Raw genomic sequence first — 16,242 nt, forward strand, 5'->3', positions numbered from 1 at the left:
CTTAGCCGCAAATGTACTGTCCAAAATGATGACCTAATATAATTGGGGTGGTATACCTACTAATAACCTGTTTTTGTGGTTCAACATATTATCTAATGCACTGTCTATTTTCTTTGTATCTATATTGGTTTTGTGTACCTATGTCCTACTTGTGATTCTTGCTCTCGGCGAAAGGGTTATGGGCGTGACTATATGTATGTACGTAAGTACGTATGTATTGTATTAATGTTGTTTTCTTTTCTAGCGACTCTTTAAGTAATTGCTGTTTAGCAATAAGACCGCTGATTCTGCTTCTCTTGTCAATTTGTAATTTTCCTTTATGTAGAATAAAACGTTTGGTTTAGTATTGTAATAGTGTATGTTTGTCGGGCAGGCGGGTGTGTGAGGCGTGCTGAGTAGGTCCCGCAAGACGGCGGTGTGCGTGTGCGGGCTAGCAGCGGAGACGTGTGTGTGCGCGGACAGCACCGGCCGCAAGACGGACAGCGCGCGCCAGCCGGGGCCAGCGTCGCGCGCGCCGGGGCGGACGCCCGTCCCCCCACCGCACCGGCGCCGCTGGGTCCCGCCCTCCAGTCTGCGCCACCACGATGTGCCCGACACAGACGCCAAGCACGATGTCATCTTCCGCAAGGTAAACACCGGTCAACCGCTCCGATAACCGCTGAGGTCATCACATCATCTTTTTTTTACATTCGCATAAGTCTTGTATCAAAGGCTGGATAGCTATGAAATTGTTGAAGAGAAAAAGCCTCGCCAAAAATCCTAAAAATCTAAGCATGAGCGCAAGATTAGCGCCGGGCTAACACTAGCTTAATTTGGACTCTTATTTTATGTGTTAGAGAGGTTATAAGACGAATAGGGCTAACTAGGGTTAGTCTATGATGAAATTATTAAAAGAAAAGCTACTCCAAACATCCGAGGACAAACCAAACGGAACAATATCTACAATAGAAATGAGGACGAATATACAACGAAACCAATTACGTTTCAGGTCCGCGGCATCCTCAACAAACTCACGCCGGAGAAGTTCCAAAAGCTGAGTGATGACTTGTTGGGGTTGGAGTTGGACTCGGACAAGGTGCTGAAGGGGGTGATCCTTCTCATCTTCGAGAAGGCACTGGACGAGCCCAAGTACTCGTCTATGTACGCGCAGCTATGCAAGCGGCTGAGCGAAGAAGCACCCAACTTCGAGCCACCGGGGCAACCCTGCACCTTCAAGCTGCTACTGCTCAATAAGTGCCGCACCGAGTTCGAGAACCGCGCGCAGGTATTTACAGCTTTCTAGTCATATTTGCCGAATTCGTCCACCTTGATGCATCTAGGTGGGCGATATCTTACAGAATGGACAGATGACCTGAGGCAGGAGTTAGCCAAGTTGCAAATACAAATATACTTTATTGCACCAAAATAAAAGGAAATAATGTATAAAAGACTCTTAACTAAGTACATGGCAATTGGCGGTCTATTATATGTATGGATCGCGATTCCCTGGCGTAGTAACTCGCACGAAGCGACTTTGACGTAAGGTGTTCGTTTAATTCGGCCGGGTTATACGCTTCGTGTCAAACAAAACGTTATTGGAACTTGGCTAACCTATCTGGATGCTATTGAGAAAAAAAAGAGTGTTCGCTCGGGCCTTTGCCTCCCCCTACTTTTCCACCTTTCTCATGAAAGGCCGAGCGGTGTACACAATAAAATTAATATTTCTCGATCTCTTGAGTACATATGCCGCGATACATTTATAATCTCATTGCGATAAACGCTGTGACTGTGACTGATACGCATTTAGTACCTAACAAGAATGTTATACCACTTATTACTTGCTTACCTTCTAGGTTATTTTAATTTTGTCTTTGCCAATACTTCACTAACATCATAATAACAAGAAACCTTTTGTAGCAGAAATAAGTTTATAAATAAATACTAATTCAGCAACAAATGATTATTTTCAACTTTACATAATAAGAACCGAATCTCAAAATAGCTTAACCAACTTTCTGATTGCTTACGAAAAACCTTTGAAGTTCCCTCAAACAAACCCTTTTAAGTTTATTTTAGAATGTGATTGCTCAATGTCTAAGGGTGACGATTGACGTAAGAAATCAGGGCAGCAAATTTTGTACATTTTGCGTTTATTTTTGCCGCTTCGTGAGGATCTACTTCTTTTGTTTCAAATATTTATTTTTTCGTGCAAATATTCAAATGCCAATGCTATCTTTGAAAAGAAATGACTACACTTTGTTAAAAATATCAGAATTAGAATGCCAGCGGAAGAGGAAGATAGTGTACAAACTTACCGTGAAAGAGACATATCAGGAAAGTATACGGCGCTAACAGCTGTTAATATTTTAAAATAATTATATTTTTAACTGTGTATTTGCCTCTATCGACCAGTGGTGTGTAGGGCTCGCAATTCCGAGGTCCTGGTTTCGCAACGCGTCTAACAAAAAAAAAACATTGTGTGAGACTGTCTCTGGTTTGGTAAAGACATTGCAAGACGTAATCACCTGATTGTCCAAAAATAACTTCTTTCTATTTTTGCTTTTCTGTCTCACCTATTAGTTCTATGTTCGTCGCTATTTGTAGGGATCTATAATTAGCTTTGTGTTAGTAGTTTAATTATTAATCAGTAAGCGAATGTTGTTGATCTCCCAAATATTAAAAAATAAACTGACTAATGTATTTATTTACTATTACTTATCACATAATATATAACTTACTTACAGTTTATTATAAAAAACAAAAAGACTAGGCATCCACCAGAGGTTTCGTCAAAAATAAATAATGTCATTCCGTGCTTCGAAGGGCACGTTAAGCGGTCGGTCCCGACTACTATTTACATAAGCATTAAGTCGTTACACGAGTCATGTCAGGTGTATTTCGCGGCTCAATAATAACCCTGACACCAGAGTTGATGACGTTGGTCATTGATCTCACAATCCACACTATAGAGAAGAAGACTGGGTAAATAATAAATAATCCGTTCCACAGGCCTTTGCCGCATTCGAGGACAGGGCGCTCACACCGGAAGAAGAGGAGAAACGTCACCTGGCAAAATGCAAGATGCTGGGCAACATCAAGTTTATCGGCGAGCTGGGCAAGTTGGAGATCCTCGCCGAGTCCATCCTGCATCGCTGCATACAGAACCTGCTGGCTCGTCGCGCCGCCGCAGAGCACCACGAGGTTTGTACACTTAGTGCACGTCATATAATACAGTACACTTCATACAAACAACCTCATTTACCACAGACACTACACATTGACATTATCAACACGCGCAACTGTGTGTGTGACGCCTGAGGGCTGCCAATTACAATACCTATTTTTTTCTTTTTTTTCTCGTCCCCCTGCCGCACATAATGATAGACAGGGACATCTTTACATCTTTCGGGTAGTTGTCTTATATATCTATTTGCCCAATAGGGCCCTACACTCGGCACACATACATTCCAGCCCTCTATTACTAGAGAGTAATAGAGGTACAATACCTAATTTAACCATCATTACTTACGAAATTTACCTGTGCTTTGGAATGCACGTTAAACCGTTGGTCCCGGCTGCATTAGCAGTCGTTAATAACCATCAATCCGCACTGGGCCCGCGTGATAGTTTAAGGCCCGATCTCCCTATCCATCCATAGGGAAGGCCCGTGCCCCAGTAGTGGGGACGTTAATGAACTGATGATGATGACTTACGAAATACCACCACCACCACCATACCATACCACCATTACCAATATTACTTTTGTATTTTATTTACGAAATATGTTTTTATAATAATTAGATATTTATTTATTTAATTGCGGGGTGAGGTTAACCTAGCTCAGATGCTGGGGACCAAAGCGTTGCCGTTATTCTATGACATTACATAAGCTCACAACTATATCATAATTTGGGTAGTCAGAGGTACATCTAACTAAGTACCCACGTCTCACCGAACTTTTTGTTAGACCAACGTGATAGGGTGTGAGCCGGATCGGCGTCTATAACGTTCGGGCCAACTGTCTTAGTGAAAACTGCGCTTAAAATTAATTAATAACTCATTGGTGCAAGTCTGGTACCACACACAGTTCGAACCGGCGCTTCCCGTTTGTGAAGCAAGCCTATGAACCACAAAGCCACAGTGACTAGCATGAAGTATAATACTACATATAGAGCGGTAACTCTCTATCCTGTATTGTTACCCTATGGTGAAAATTATTCCCTATATTTGGATTTTTTTGCTCTACAATCTCCACTGTACGAGTTGTTACGAAATAAGCGAAAATAAAAATTATTTGCTTGATATTTCTAATTGAGTATATTGCGAATGTAAATATAAAGCTGACGTGTCGCATATACCAAACTTGTTATCAGACGTTGACTTTATTAGAAACAGTTTATTTTTCCAGAGATATAGGTGCCGGTACCAGACATCTGTTGTGATAACAATCACCTTGTCAATTTAAAGAAAACTTAATGACGATGTTTATTGTCTTTTGTTTGTGCTTATCATGATATTTATTGAAAGTTTATGATTTCCTCATTTGCGAACGGAAATGCAATAATTATGTTTTAAAACTGAGAAGAATTTGTTTTAGATTAATTTTCGTCTATGTCTATCTTTCAACTCACTATTGTTGCATAATTCTCCTATCTCTTTTTAAGTTTAACTCGACTATTATTATGACGCATCGAGTTGTGGATATACCAACAAAGTAGACAGGAACAAAATTAATACTGGATCAAAGTCATAACTTGATTTTTTTACAATAAAAGCTTTCGAAATAGGAAATAATGCCCTTCTTATACGTCCAAGAATCAAAAAGTCCCGTTTACAAGTTAGAGATCAATCTAGTAACGATGTGTGTTGTGTGTGCAGGATCTAGAGTGCCTGGCGCAGCTGGTGCGCACGTGTGGGCGCGTGCTGGATTCGGAGCGCGGGCGCGGGCTCATGGACCAGTACTTCGCGCGCATCGACACGCTGTCGGGGTCGCGCGAGCTGGCGCCGCGCATCCGCTTCATGCTGCGGGACGTGGTGGAGCTGCGCCGCGGGGGCTGGGTGCCGCGCGCTGCCGTCACGGCCGAGGGGCCCGTGCCCATCCACCAGCTGCGGCACGACGACGAGCCGGCGCCGCGCCGCGACCGAGACCGTGACCGGGACCGCGATCGTGACTCACTGTTCCGCGGCGGGCTGCGCTCGCGCCCGCTCGACGACGTGCTGGCAGGGCTCACGCTGCAGCCGGCCGCGTCGCTCGTGCCGCCCGCCGACAAGCTGTTCGGCAACGGCTTCGGCGGCCGCGACGCGTACCGCCAGCGCTCGGCGCCCAGCTACTACCCGCGGCCGAACTCGCACTACGGCGGCAAGCAGCACCAGCTGCAGGGCAACGGCTCCAAGGACGGCCACCGCGGCAAGGCGCGCCTGGCGCCCGGCGGCGCACTCACAGACGTGCAGATGCGCCCCGCCGCCAACTCGCTGCTCTTCACCGCCACCAAGCTGAGTCGCGAGCCCATGCCGCAGCTGCAGCCCACTGTGCACAGTCAGTTACTACATACTTGTCTAATTGTCTGTAAACTATAATATTCTCTCCCAAGACCCTTTCTCTACATTTTCTTTATCTAACTTGTACGTAATCCATCCAGATATCCATGCGCCGCGGTCACACCATTTCCTTGTTTTAGCTAGACAAATACATAGCGATTATTTTTATAAAGAGACTGTAAACGAGTGAATTACCATTGTATATTTCTTAAATACGATTCTTACTTCACGATTTCACCTCAAGAATACGGAGTCAAACCTTGTATGGCGACACATTTTCTAAAAATAGTCAAAATGCACGTTCAATGGTGTCTCTAACGTATATTACATAAACCCAAAAGGTCAAGTATGCCAGTGTAAAAGGATATGGCTTCGAGATTGTGTGATAGCGCTTTGAATACACTGAAGAACCTGTTGAACCCTATTACTAAAAATACTTTTTCAGGCATTTATGTTCCATATTCAAAGAGATATATGAATTTTATTTATATATCCTCTTAACGCCGAGATTTCCAGACACAATAGTTAAACAATGGGTTTTGGATTTTAAAATAACATTTGGTCTTACGACTATATTTAATATTTGGGAGACCAACAGCTCTTAAAAACTGAGCTAATAATAGGAAACAACCAGGCTTCCACCTATATAATAGGCAAATTGATTGATTTAGAATGTGTTGCCTATAAAACAATTTGTCGCCAGATGTGTTGGCGCCGGCGACGTTCGCGAGCACGCCGCTGGTTAAGGAGCCCGCGCTCACGATGGCCATCAAACCCACGGCCGATGCCAAGCAGAAACCCAAGAAGGATAAAGTGAGTAGCAATGTTACAACACTAAATCCCGTTGGTTCCGGTTACTACTGACTGGTGTATATACGTAGTCCTTACATGAGTAAGGGTCCTTTGGCGGGTCAATAAAGGCCTCTGTGGCCCAGTGGTTGAGCGTTGGACTCTCGATCCGGAGGCCCCGGGTTTGAATCCCGGTGGGGAGATCACAAAAATCATTTTGTGACCTTTAGTTTGTTTAGGACATTACATGCTGATCACCTGTTTGTCTGAAAGTAAGATGATCCGTGCTTCGGAAAACACATCAAGTTGGTCCCGGTTACTATTTTACTGATGTAAGTGAGTAATCGTTACTGAGTAATGACCCACGTCAGGGGCCTTTGGCGGCTCAATCATAACCCTGACACAAGATAAGAAGAAGACGGTTCAATAATACTCCGTCTGCTAGGTACGCAGCATGCATATTAAAAATATATTTGAATGAATCAGGGAATGAACAAAGAAGAGGCGTGTCGCCTGGCGACGGAGGCGACGGAGGAGCTGGCCCGCGGCGAGCCGGACGCGCTGTCGGCGCCCGACGACGCGCCGCCCGTGCGCCGCCTGCGGGACTTGCAGCTGCCCGACAAGCTGCTGCGCCGCGCGCTGCACACCGCGCTCGAGCACGCGCTGCAGGCTAGTCTCCTGCCCTACCATAAACATTTTTTTTTGTTTTCCCCGAAGGGTTAAGGCAAAGGGAACTATGCCCATACAGCCATGTCTTACGTATTTTTTTTTTCTTGATGATTAATGAAATGATGAAGGGTGATGATGATGAAACCTAAGCCCCCACCCTCGGAGCAGACTCCTACTCCGAACCCCAAACGAATTAACTCAAAAGTCCGCATAAACTTTTGAGTTATGAAGCGGCTTGTTGGCACGGAGCGAAAATAGGTAGATACACTTTGTCCACCGAATACTCCGATATAATAACACTGTCGCGAATGTTTTCCGACTAACTTAATGCGATCATTAACCACAAAACACCACTTCGTATTAATTATTTAGATTATTCAATGAAGAAAGCAACTGTCCCGTTCCCGTTTCCCGCCAAAAAGTTTGTTTTCCCTACCATAAACAATACAACCGCATATGGCACGCATCCACGCGACACTCACCCCCACCCCCGATTTGCGTATTCACTTCGGTCTCTGTTTTACTCACACCCACTGGTTAAAGCGGCACACACGTCAGTTACGCAAGTGCATAAACTGCATCTGTATAGTAAGAACGAGATGTTTGTATGAATTGTCCGTGGTATGCTAAAGTTTATTTATTTATTTAAAGCTGCACCATTGGTATTTAAATAAAACATGCGACGTACAATTACAGTATGCTATGCCACTGCAGGCGTATACAACATTCAAATGTTAAAAACCGTAAAATGAATGCCTAATAAAACAACACATACACGTAATATTAGATACAAGTTAGAAATTAAAAATAAATACCTATATTGGTGAAAAAATACCTACCTATAGAGAAGCAAAATAAATATATTATTCGTTAATAGTAACGTGTAGTATTCCCCCAGGCGGAGGCGGAGGCGGGCGTGGCGGCGGCGCTGCCGGCCGCGGCGTGCGCGCTGGTCCGCGCCGTCAAGCGCGCGCCCGTGGCCGACGCCGTGCGCGCGCTGGCCGCGCAGCACCACCCGCACGCGCGCCTGCCCGCGCTGCTGGCGCACGCCGTGCACCAGGTACACACCCAGCACACACACACACACAACCTCATACACTAATGCGACATGCACGTATGCCACATACACTCATGCCACATGCACTCAAGCGACATGCACTCATGCGACATGCACTCATGCGACATACACTCATGCGACATACACTCATGCGACATACACTCATGCGACATACACTCATGCCACATACACTCATGCTACTAACATATTCAATTCCTCACATAATAGGTCATCAGTCTAAATTTAATCAATTACGCTTACTAACCTTCTGGTGACCTTCGACAGAGATTAGTGACCCTGGCGGAAATCGGGTCGTGGTGCGAGAACGGCGCACTGCACCCGCTGCTGCTACAGGTGCTGCAGGAGCTCACGCCGCTCATTGGCATGGACCGCCTGCACCAGCTGTACACCGAGAGCAAGGTATATCATAGTTTACACTAAACTACCGTAGCTACACTAGCGTAGACGCTATACATTAAACATAGGTTGTGTCGTCGCTACACCATACATTATCATCTCTTTAGTCATCCCGTCAAGGTCCGCTTATGTAACCGGAAGATTTGACAGTCCGGTTTTTTATAAAATCAACTGCCCTGTCTGACCTTCCAGCCCGCGAAAGGAAAACCAGCCCAGTACTCGGGAATGTGGGTTTCACAATGTTTTCCTTCGCCGCTGAGCACGTGATAATAATTTATCATCCACATATGAATTCGAGAATCATTGAATCTAGCTGCGCCATACATAACCGTACGGAAAAGTCTCATATGGTGTTGTAATTCCAGATCAACCTATGCGCGTACGTGTCCGGCAAGGAAGGCGGCGAGAGCGCGGACGCGGGCGGCGTGCTGGACGCGCTGGAGGCGCGCGGGCTGGCGGCGCTCGTGCCGCAGCTGCGGGTGCAGGCGCAGCTGGCGCGGCAGCTGGCGCAGGAGCCCGCGCCGCACCACCTCTACCGCTGGATCAAGGTACCACGGACCACACGCTGCTTACTGTACGCCGCGGGACCGACATATCACATTATGATTTGATACATTTTGATGTGATTTTCTTCAACAAAATCTCGTTTTTTTTTTTTTCAATTATTGCAATCTGCGGGCCTAGCACCGTAAGCACGCGACTCTATCTCGTCGCGACAGAAATCGTCTGTCTCTTTCTGTGCAGTACTGTGAGAGAGTGACGGGTGACGTATGTCGTGGCGAGAAAGAGTCGCGCGCTTATGGAACTAAGCCCACTGGTGTAGAATTGAGACCTCAAATTATTACCTGGATTGCAACTAGCTTGTCTATTGCAATGTTTTGATAGCAAAAATCACATCCGAAGGTGATTTTTCAAAAACGCGCTTACGTTGTTTTCACTACAAGTCGACGGTATGCAAATTGAAATACATCACTCGTAATCATTCAGTTTTCCACATTTCATCATACTGAACAAACATCGTCAAGTATCGTAGATAATGTAGTTGTACACGATGACAGACTTTGTGAATAGAAAACAAGCGATGATGCAAGCAACGGAGAGATCTAGTCAATCAATGTTCTCTGCTTGTTGATAGGTTTAGACTCCCCGACGATTGATTTATAAACCCGACGAACGAGAAAATCAGCGAGTGTCTAATTGTGTACAGCGCGCGTAAATCGGTCTCTCGATGTTGTTATGTATAGAGTTGTTCATGACAGATCAACGTCCAGTGATTCACGCGTTAATCGAGACATTCCAAAGCAAACGTGGGTGTTACGTTCATTTCGTTTCGTTCTGATTTTGCGATTTATAAAAATAAACAATAAATCATAAGGAACTAGTTTCCCTAGTTTGGTTAGGACATTACAGTCTGATCGCCTGATTGTCCGAAAGAAAGTCAGGGGCCTTTGGCGGTTCAATAGTAACGTAACCTTGACACCTGGGTTGATGGGGTTGGTAATCCACCTCACAGCCCACACGTTAGAAGAAGATAAAAAACTTAATATAAACAGTTTATATATCTCCTACAACTGTGCACAGACCTCCCCTCATTCAACCCGAGATTTTTACGTATTAGGAAATCACCTTATATACCTACTACATTCCAAAGCCACAAAATGGTTACGTGTATCAATAAGGACATCACTAGCCGAAATGGTATTTGTGTCTTTTCCTTTGTCAAGGTTAGATTGAAGTATGGAACCAGCAGAATAATTAAAATCGAACTCAAGTGTGGTGTCACCTCATCATCATCGTAAACGAAACTTGTCATTTATGCTTAATTACACGTGGTTTGATTGGAATGACAGCAGGGCAGAAAGTCCTAGATGACTTCAGAGCCAGGAACCTACTGTATGAGGGTGACTGCTGTCAGAAAAGTATATTTATCATGTCTCTTTAGCACTAAGCTGTATAGGTGATATATTTCTTTCCAACTCAAACTACATTTAATGAGTTACAATAAGTTATACATACATACATTAACCTTTACATACGTTGGCCTTTGATAGACTGGAATGGAAAATGCTACACCGACAAGAGCGTGGCTCTTAAATTGATGATGATGACATATCTTCATAAATATCGTTTACCGTGCATTTAAATTACATAAATCATGCAAAATTTATAAAATTTAAAATATAAAAGTGTCAATTCAGAATTCAGAGAATAGGAATAGAGAGTGAGAATTCAGAGTTCACGGAATTCCACTTACTACGGCTTCGTTTGGGTTAGTATTAAATTGTATTTAATTATTTATCCAGGCGAACGTGGAGCCGGCGGTGCGACAGAACGCAGCGTTCGTGTCGACCCTGGTGGCCCTGGTCGCGCGCCACGTGACCATGGCCGCGGGCTCCGCTGACAAGCAGCCCGACAAGGCTGCATTGGAAAAAGAGAAGGTCAGCTACAACACTATATGATGGTCAAGTTCAAGAAATCCCTATATCCACTTGACATCCATAGTTCTTGAACTTGGACATTCTATTATAATCTTTATCTACTGGATGTATAGAGAAGATATCAATTGGCAATAGATTGCTATGACATGACCAATGGCTCCAATTGTTCGAGCTTTCTTTTTCTTGTAATTACAACGCCATATATGCACGAAATACTTCAAATCCTCTTTTGTAAAGCCCGATCAGAAATACAAAAAACCTGTCATTCATGGCGTTGCGAACGCATTTTTAGGGTGTTATTACAGAAAAATATCGTTCTTATTTTTAAAGCCGTATGGCGCATTTTTAATATATTATTTTATTTGGGTCGGACTTTATATAAATTAGTTTGAAGCCATAGCCAAGCGGATATATTATTTACACGTTGTGTTGGTGCAGGCGCTGGTGGAGACGTACGCGCCGCTGCTGACGGCGCTGCTGGAGGGCCGCGCCGACCTGCAGCTGGCCGCCGTGTACGCCGTGCAGGTGCACGCGCACCACCACCGCTACCCAAAGGGTGCGTACCCACTACACTCCACTAACAAAACTCACTCGACCATTACAGCGCTTTCATATAGACGTTTTTGTCGCGCGACTGAAGCGCTTTACAGCGAAACCCTTGACTTTACAGCGACTGCATCGCGGCTAAGTCGCTTAGTTGCGCCTTATATTGGTACAAGTTGTAAAATGTTGTTGTAAAGATATACAATAAGTTGTATTGCTGTAAAGCAATAAGCGGGCGTCAATTGAATTGAATTCTTGTTTTAAATTGTTTCTTAAGTTGTGATAAAGTATATTTGTACAAGGATACATGTATATTAGGGCAATGTTGACTACCACACGCCCACGATACGCATGCACCATGCCTAATTGTTTTAACACGCTTTTTAACTTTATAAATGATTTTAGGAAGTTGTTTAATATTCGTAGTTGTTTAATATTAGTATTCAGTAAGGCCAGTTTAATATTCGTTGATAATTGTGTGCTGTTGCATATTTGTGTGACTCTTAGTAATAAATTGCTATTGTTTTTAACAGGAATGCTGCTGCGTTGGTTCATGTACCTATACAACCTGGAGGTGTGTGAAGAAGATGCGTTCCTGCGCTGGCGCGAGGACGTCACCGACGCTTATCCTGGCAAGGGAGAGGCCCTCTTTCAGGTAAGAACATCATTTTAAATATATATTTAATAGGAATAAATAGTTGCAAATTGGTCATATTATACAGTCATTCTGAAACTGTCGAAGTCCCCAGAGTGATAAAGTATAATTTGTTTTGTGACAGTGAGTATATGTAATGGCATAGAGTAACTAATGTGTTTGTGTGCAGGTGAACACGTGGCTGACATGGCTGCAGCAACAGGAGTCGGAGGACGAGGAGGCGGAGGACTAGCCGCGCGCCCGCACGCTTTTATTTCGCGCTCATCTCACTATATAAATATTGTTAAGCCAAATAGTTGAAAATACCTACCTTCGTTACCCTTTAACGCTAGACCCGCCGCGCCGGCGGCGACTCCAGTGTTAAATAGGTCAATTTATAGGTTATATACTACGTAAACAAATATTAGTATCTCGAGATAATTTTTTGTAGGCCTTTTACTCGATTTTGATACTTTTACAAATGTATACAATGTATAGTGTTCGTTTGGACGTATGGTTGCACCCCGTCTGCCCCCTCCCCTCAGTGAGCGTTATTTAGTTGGAATTGTAAAAATATATATATATGATGAACTTAAATCAATTTTTATTATAAATATCATGATCATAATTTCAATGCTAAATGGACTTAGTGATAAAGAACTGTAAGAATGCTTAAATTTCATTGTATTATCAAATTTTAGAATTTTGTAACTAGATAAAAATAAATACAAAAAAAAACAAGGTTCCCTCAGGATTAAGATATGTATGTTGCGTGAGTTGTAATAAAGTTGTATGATGCGAGGTTCTAAGTAACATTGGTCAATATGTATTCAGGATGATTAAACTTCAGTGTAATTTATTACAAAAAAGATCATGGTCTTTCTTTTCTTTATACATCCATTTAATATAGTTAAAATTAAACATGCATTTACATTGGTATGTTATTGTTGGTCTTGCACAAATAAATAATGGAACTCATTGAATATTATTTCATCAGCATATATAAAATTATTATTGAGAAAATCATTCAAATAGTTGTAATAAAGTTTATTGAGCAAGTAAACAGAAAGCATTTTTTAAACCAATGTAAATGCATTGTTTTGAAAGCAATCTAATAATTTATATTGCTAATAAGAACTAACATGACTGGATTGAGCACTACAATAAACTATATCCTTGATGGTTAACTTGGATTACATAATAATATATAACTATATGAAATTAACAATTAATTCAGTCTAATACATCTGCGGCGTGATTGGTGTCTGAAGTCTCTAGTGATATCACACTGTGAACCCCCCTTGTTCCAGGATGAATGGAGCTGAAACAATAACATGCAATAATTAATGTTATATCACAAATAGACAACATACACATAGTTTTCTGAAAAGGGTGGGCAGAGCCAAAAATCAATGTAAGACAAAATGCAGTCAGAATCAAACATTTAACATGGATATAGAACTGTATAGTGATAGGCTATCATGATATAGTGATAGAATATTATTTTCTCTTGGTTTCTGGTTATGCATGGGGAATACAAAGTAATGAATTATGAGGTTACATGTGCTACTAATTACCAATTCTTATAGTTGCGCAGAGAACGCAAAACGTTAGCACGCTGTTGATAGTGTTTTCCCTTGCTTGACGCTTTTCTTCCATGGGATCGACTCTCTCTCCGAACGGTAGACGGAACATGATTGTAGTTTATTATTCTTCTGGAATATACGAAATAATCCAGTACCTAGGTAAGATTTTTTGGATTTTGAGGTTATTTGTTTGACAGCTGTCAGGTCATAAGTTTTTTTTTTAGTTTTTGGCGTAGATATTAACACGGACCTCCTCCGGTTGACAGCGATTTGTCCTACGGATTTCTCTCGTGCACAGACCAAGTAGAGATCCTACGCCTACGGCTAGCCATAGAGCAACACGGACCTCCGTCCAACTCAGTCAACGAGATTTTTTGGCAGTAATTTACGGTAGATGGATTTTAATATTATGTTGTTAACTTTTCTTATATAAAGCTTTATCTTAGAGTAGTTAAATAGGATTATGTATAATAGAATCTGCAAAAATATCCACGGCGACCTTTAGTTTACCACCGTATGGTCTCATGATCTTAGCCTGACTAATGGTCTTATACCATTCTTATACCAAGGCCTGACTGACCCAAAGGAAAAAAAGCGACCAACTGTCGGTTTTTTGCAATGTTGGTTTTTTGCTTCCACTGCGCTGCCCGAAAGAAAATGTCAAAAGTTTCCTCCTGTGCTGTGCTGAACTTGTAGTTGAGCGGGAAATCAAATTGTGTTAAAATGCGGAACGTGGAAATAAAAGCTCGTATTGCCGACTATGAAAACATTTGTAGGACTGCTGAAGAACTAAGTGGTGGACCGCCAACGATAATCATGCAAGACGACACCTTTTATAATGTATCTGAAGGCCGACTGAAGATGCGATTCTATGATGGTGATTCTTCTATTTTTTCTGCTACTTTGGTACGTTATGATCGTGACGACAAAAGTGGTCCTAAATTAAGTAATTATGAACTTCTGAATTTCGCCAAGTCACAAAAGACAGAAGCTAATAAGCTGGATGAAATGTTGAGAAAATGCTTAGGCATACGCGGACGAGTGATCAAAGAACGGTGAGACAAATATCTTTACCTACCTACAATATACTTGAATATTATAAAAGATAAACTCCAGTTACTCCTATGGTCATTACTTTCGAAAATAGTTTCTATTTTTTAAATATTTTTATTACTTTATATTTGATAAGCTTTTTTTCTCTTTGTAGACCAAGTTGAAACACTATAGCAAATTGCCAAACTCACCCCTTTCATCCCCTTCCCCATGCATTTTAAAAGTGAAACCACGCCTGCTTTAGGTACTAATAAGCTACTTTGAACAGCCTCCGTGGTCTAGTGGTTAGAGCGTTAGGCTCACGATCTGGAGGTCCGGGTTCGATTCCCGATGGGGACATTGTCGAAATCACTTTGTGAGACTGTCCTTTGTTTGGTAAGGACTTTTCAGGCTTGAATCACCTGATTGTCCGAAAAAGTAAGATGATTCCGTGCTTCGGAGGGCACGTTAAGCCGTTGGTCCCGGCTATTAGCCGTAAAAACACCTCCACCAACCCGCACTGGAGCAGCGTGGTGGAGTATGCTCCATACCCCCTCCGGTTGATTGAGGGGAGGCCTGTGCCCAGCAGTGGGACGTATATAGGCAGTTTATTAAGCTACTTTGAACTTTACACAATATATTTTTTACAGTAAACTTTATATGGTGGGCCAAATTAGGGTACATATAGACAAAGTGAATAATCTAGGACACTTCATGGAATTGGAAGTTGTGCTTCGCCCCGAGCAGACTTTAGAAGAGGGCCAGATGATTGCTCGGAAGCTGCAGGCATTGTTAGGAGTCGATAATGAACATCTCATTGAATGTGCTTATGTAGACTTGCTTGATAAGTGTAAGTAATTTTATTCAATTATAATGTTTTCTAACTTCATGTTGTAAGTGTTGCTTATCTTAAATAAATATTTGTAAAAAATATGTTGTTATCATTTATGTTTGCTGTGTATAATAGGCATATGTTTGAAAATATGTGTACCTATCTATAAAAGATTATCCCATCTGCTGTATTGTTAACAGTATTAATACAGCATTTAATACATCCTATCTATTGGTTTATCGTGATTATACTACGGCCTATAGTTACTAACTTTATTGTATGTCTGTATATAAAAATGATTAAACTTTCTTATATACCTACCTATATTTTTAGGAAAGTACCTACCTACATGTAAGCTCAACTATAAAAATATATTTTCATTAATCATCAAAATATAAAGATATGGTATTTACAAGATAGAGGAATAAAAATATTGAGCTTTTGCCCAGCAGTCTGCATCAAGCATAGAATACTAAATAAAGTTGAGGGTAGCTAGAAATAACAATTACAATACAAGATTCGATGATTTTTAATTACTCACATAATACTAATAAGGAAGTGTAAACTGAAAAAATACTTTTTATGATTAGGTTTATTAAAATAGTTATTATGGTGGTCGGTTCGAAGGCACGGGCGTGGGGCGGTTCCCGGTGGCTAAACATCGTTCACATTGCCGAGTGTCTGGTTGTGGACGCAACATTTCTATCAGCTCGAAGAGTGTCAGCAAT

At 42.2% G+C, this 16,242-nt stretch overlaps 2 protein-coding genes, 1 long non-coding RNA gene and 1 other non-coding gene across 5 annotated transcripts; 3 read left to right on the forward strand and 1 right to left on the reverse strand.

Annotated features, from left to right (window-relative positions):
- The first annotated feature begins 386 nt into the window (after positions 1–386).
- LOC126366507 (eukaryotic translation initiation factor 4 gamma 2) lies at positions 387–12,935 on the forward strand. Of its 2 annotated transcripts, XM_050009636.1 has the most exons (13): positions 387–628; positions 989–1,264; positions 2,989–3,180; positions 4,858–5,515; positions 6,221–6,330; positions 6,793–6,975; positions 7,874–8,035; positions 8,318–8,452; positions 8,815–8,997; positions 10,753–10,887; positions 11,326–11,443; positions 11,964–12,085; positions 12,255–12,935. In XM_050009636.1, the coding sequence occupies exons 2-13, from the start codon at positions 1,139–1,141 to the stop codon at positions 12,315–12,317; spliced, it is 2,187 nt and encodes a 728-aa protein (XP_049865593.1). In that variant the 5' UTR covers positions 387–628; positions 989–1,138; the 3' UTR covers positions 12,318–12,935. The 2 variants fall into 2 exon arrangements, with proteins under 2 accessions (XP_049865593.1, XP_049865592.1); XM_050009635.1 differs by lacking the exon at positions 387–628 and having other exon boundaries at positions 995–1,264; positions 7,880–8,035.
- Trnae-cuc (transfer RNA glutamic acid (anticodon CUC)) lies at positions 6,438–6,512 on the forward strand. The gene has a single exon. It is a non-coding gene; the product is annotated as a tRNA-Glu (tRNA).
- On the reverse strand, positions 12,904–14,114 carry LOC126366551 (uncharacterized). The gene is made up of 2 exons (XR_007566360.1): positions 13,642–14,114; positions 12,904–13,385 (listed from the first exon to the last, which is right to left on the reverse strand). It is a non-coding gene; the product is annotated as an uncharacterized LOC126366551 (long non-coding RNA).
- Positions 14,115–14,248: 134 nt separating this feature from the next.
- On the forward strand, positions 14,249–15,579 carry LOC126366543 (uncharacterized). Its single transcript, XM_050009692.1, has 2 exons — positions 14,249–14,705; positions 15,333–15,579. The coding sequence occupies exons 1-2, from the start codon at positions 14,374–14,376 to the stop codon at positions 15,538–15,540; spliced, it is 540 nt and encodes a 179-aa protein (XP_049865649.1). The 5' UTR covers positions 14,249–14,373; the 3' UTR covers positions 15,541–15,579.
- The last annotated feature ends 663 nt before the right edge of the window (positions 15,580–16,242 follow it).

Source organism: Pectinophora gossypiella, chromosome 4, assembly GCF_024362695.1.
Source record: "Pectinophora gossypiella chromosome 4, ilPecGoss1.1, whole genome shotgun sequence".
NCBI lineage: Eukaryota > Metazoa > Arthropoda > Insecta > Lepidoptera > Gelechiidae > Pectinophora > Pectinophora gossypiella.

What these genes read in the sequence shown, in the direction of transcription:
- LOC126366507 (XM_050009636.1), top strand. Translation starts at nt 1,139, where the DNA reads ATGTACGCGCAGCTATGCAAGCGGCTGAGCGAAGAAGCACCCAACTTC. An exon ending in GCTGCAGCCCACTGTGCACA is followed by an intron (nt 5,516 to 6,220) that starts GTCAGTTACTAC and finishes ATTTGTCGCCAG; the next exon opens with ATGTGTTGGCGCCGGCGACG. An exon ending in CTGCATTGGAAAAAGAGAAG is followed by an intron (nt 10,888 to 11,325) that starts GTCAGCTACAAC and finishes GTGTTGGTGCAG; the next exon opens with GCGCTGGTGGAGACGTACGC.
- LOC126366543 (XM_050009692.1), top strand. Translation starts at nt 14,374, where the DNA reads ATGCGGAACGTGGAAATAAAAGCTCGTATTGCCGACTATGAAAACATT. An exon ending in GGACGAGTGATCAAAGAACG is followed by an intron (nt 14,706 to 15,332) that starts GTGAGACAAATA and finishes TATTTTTTACAG; the next exon opens with TAAACTTTATATGGTGGGCC.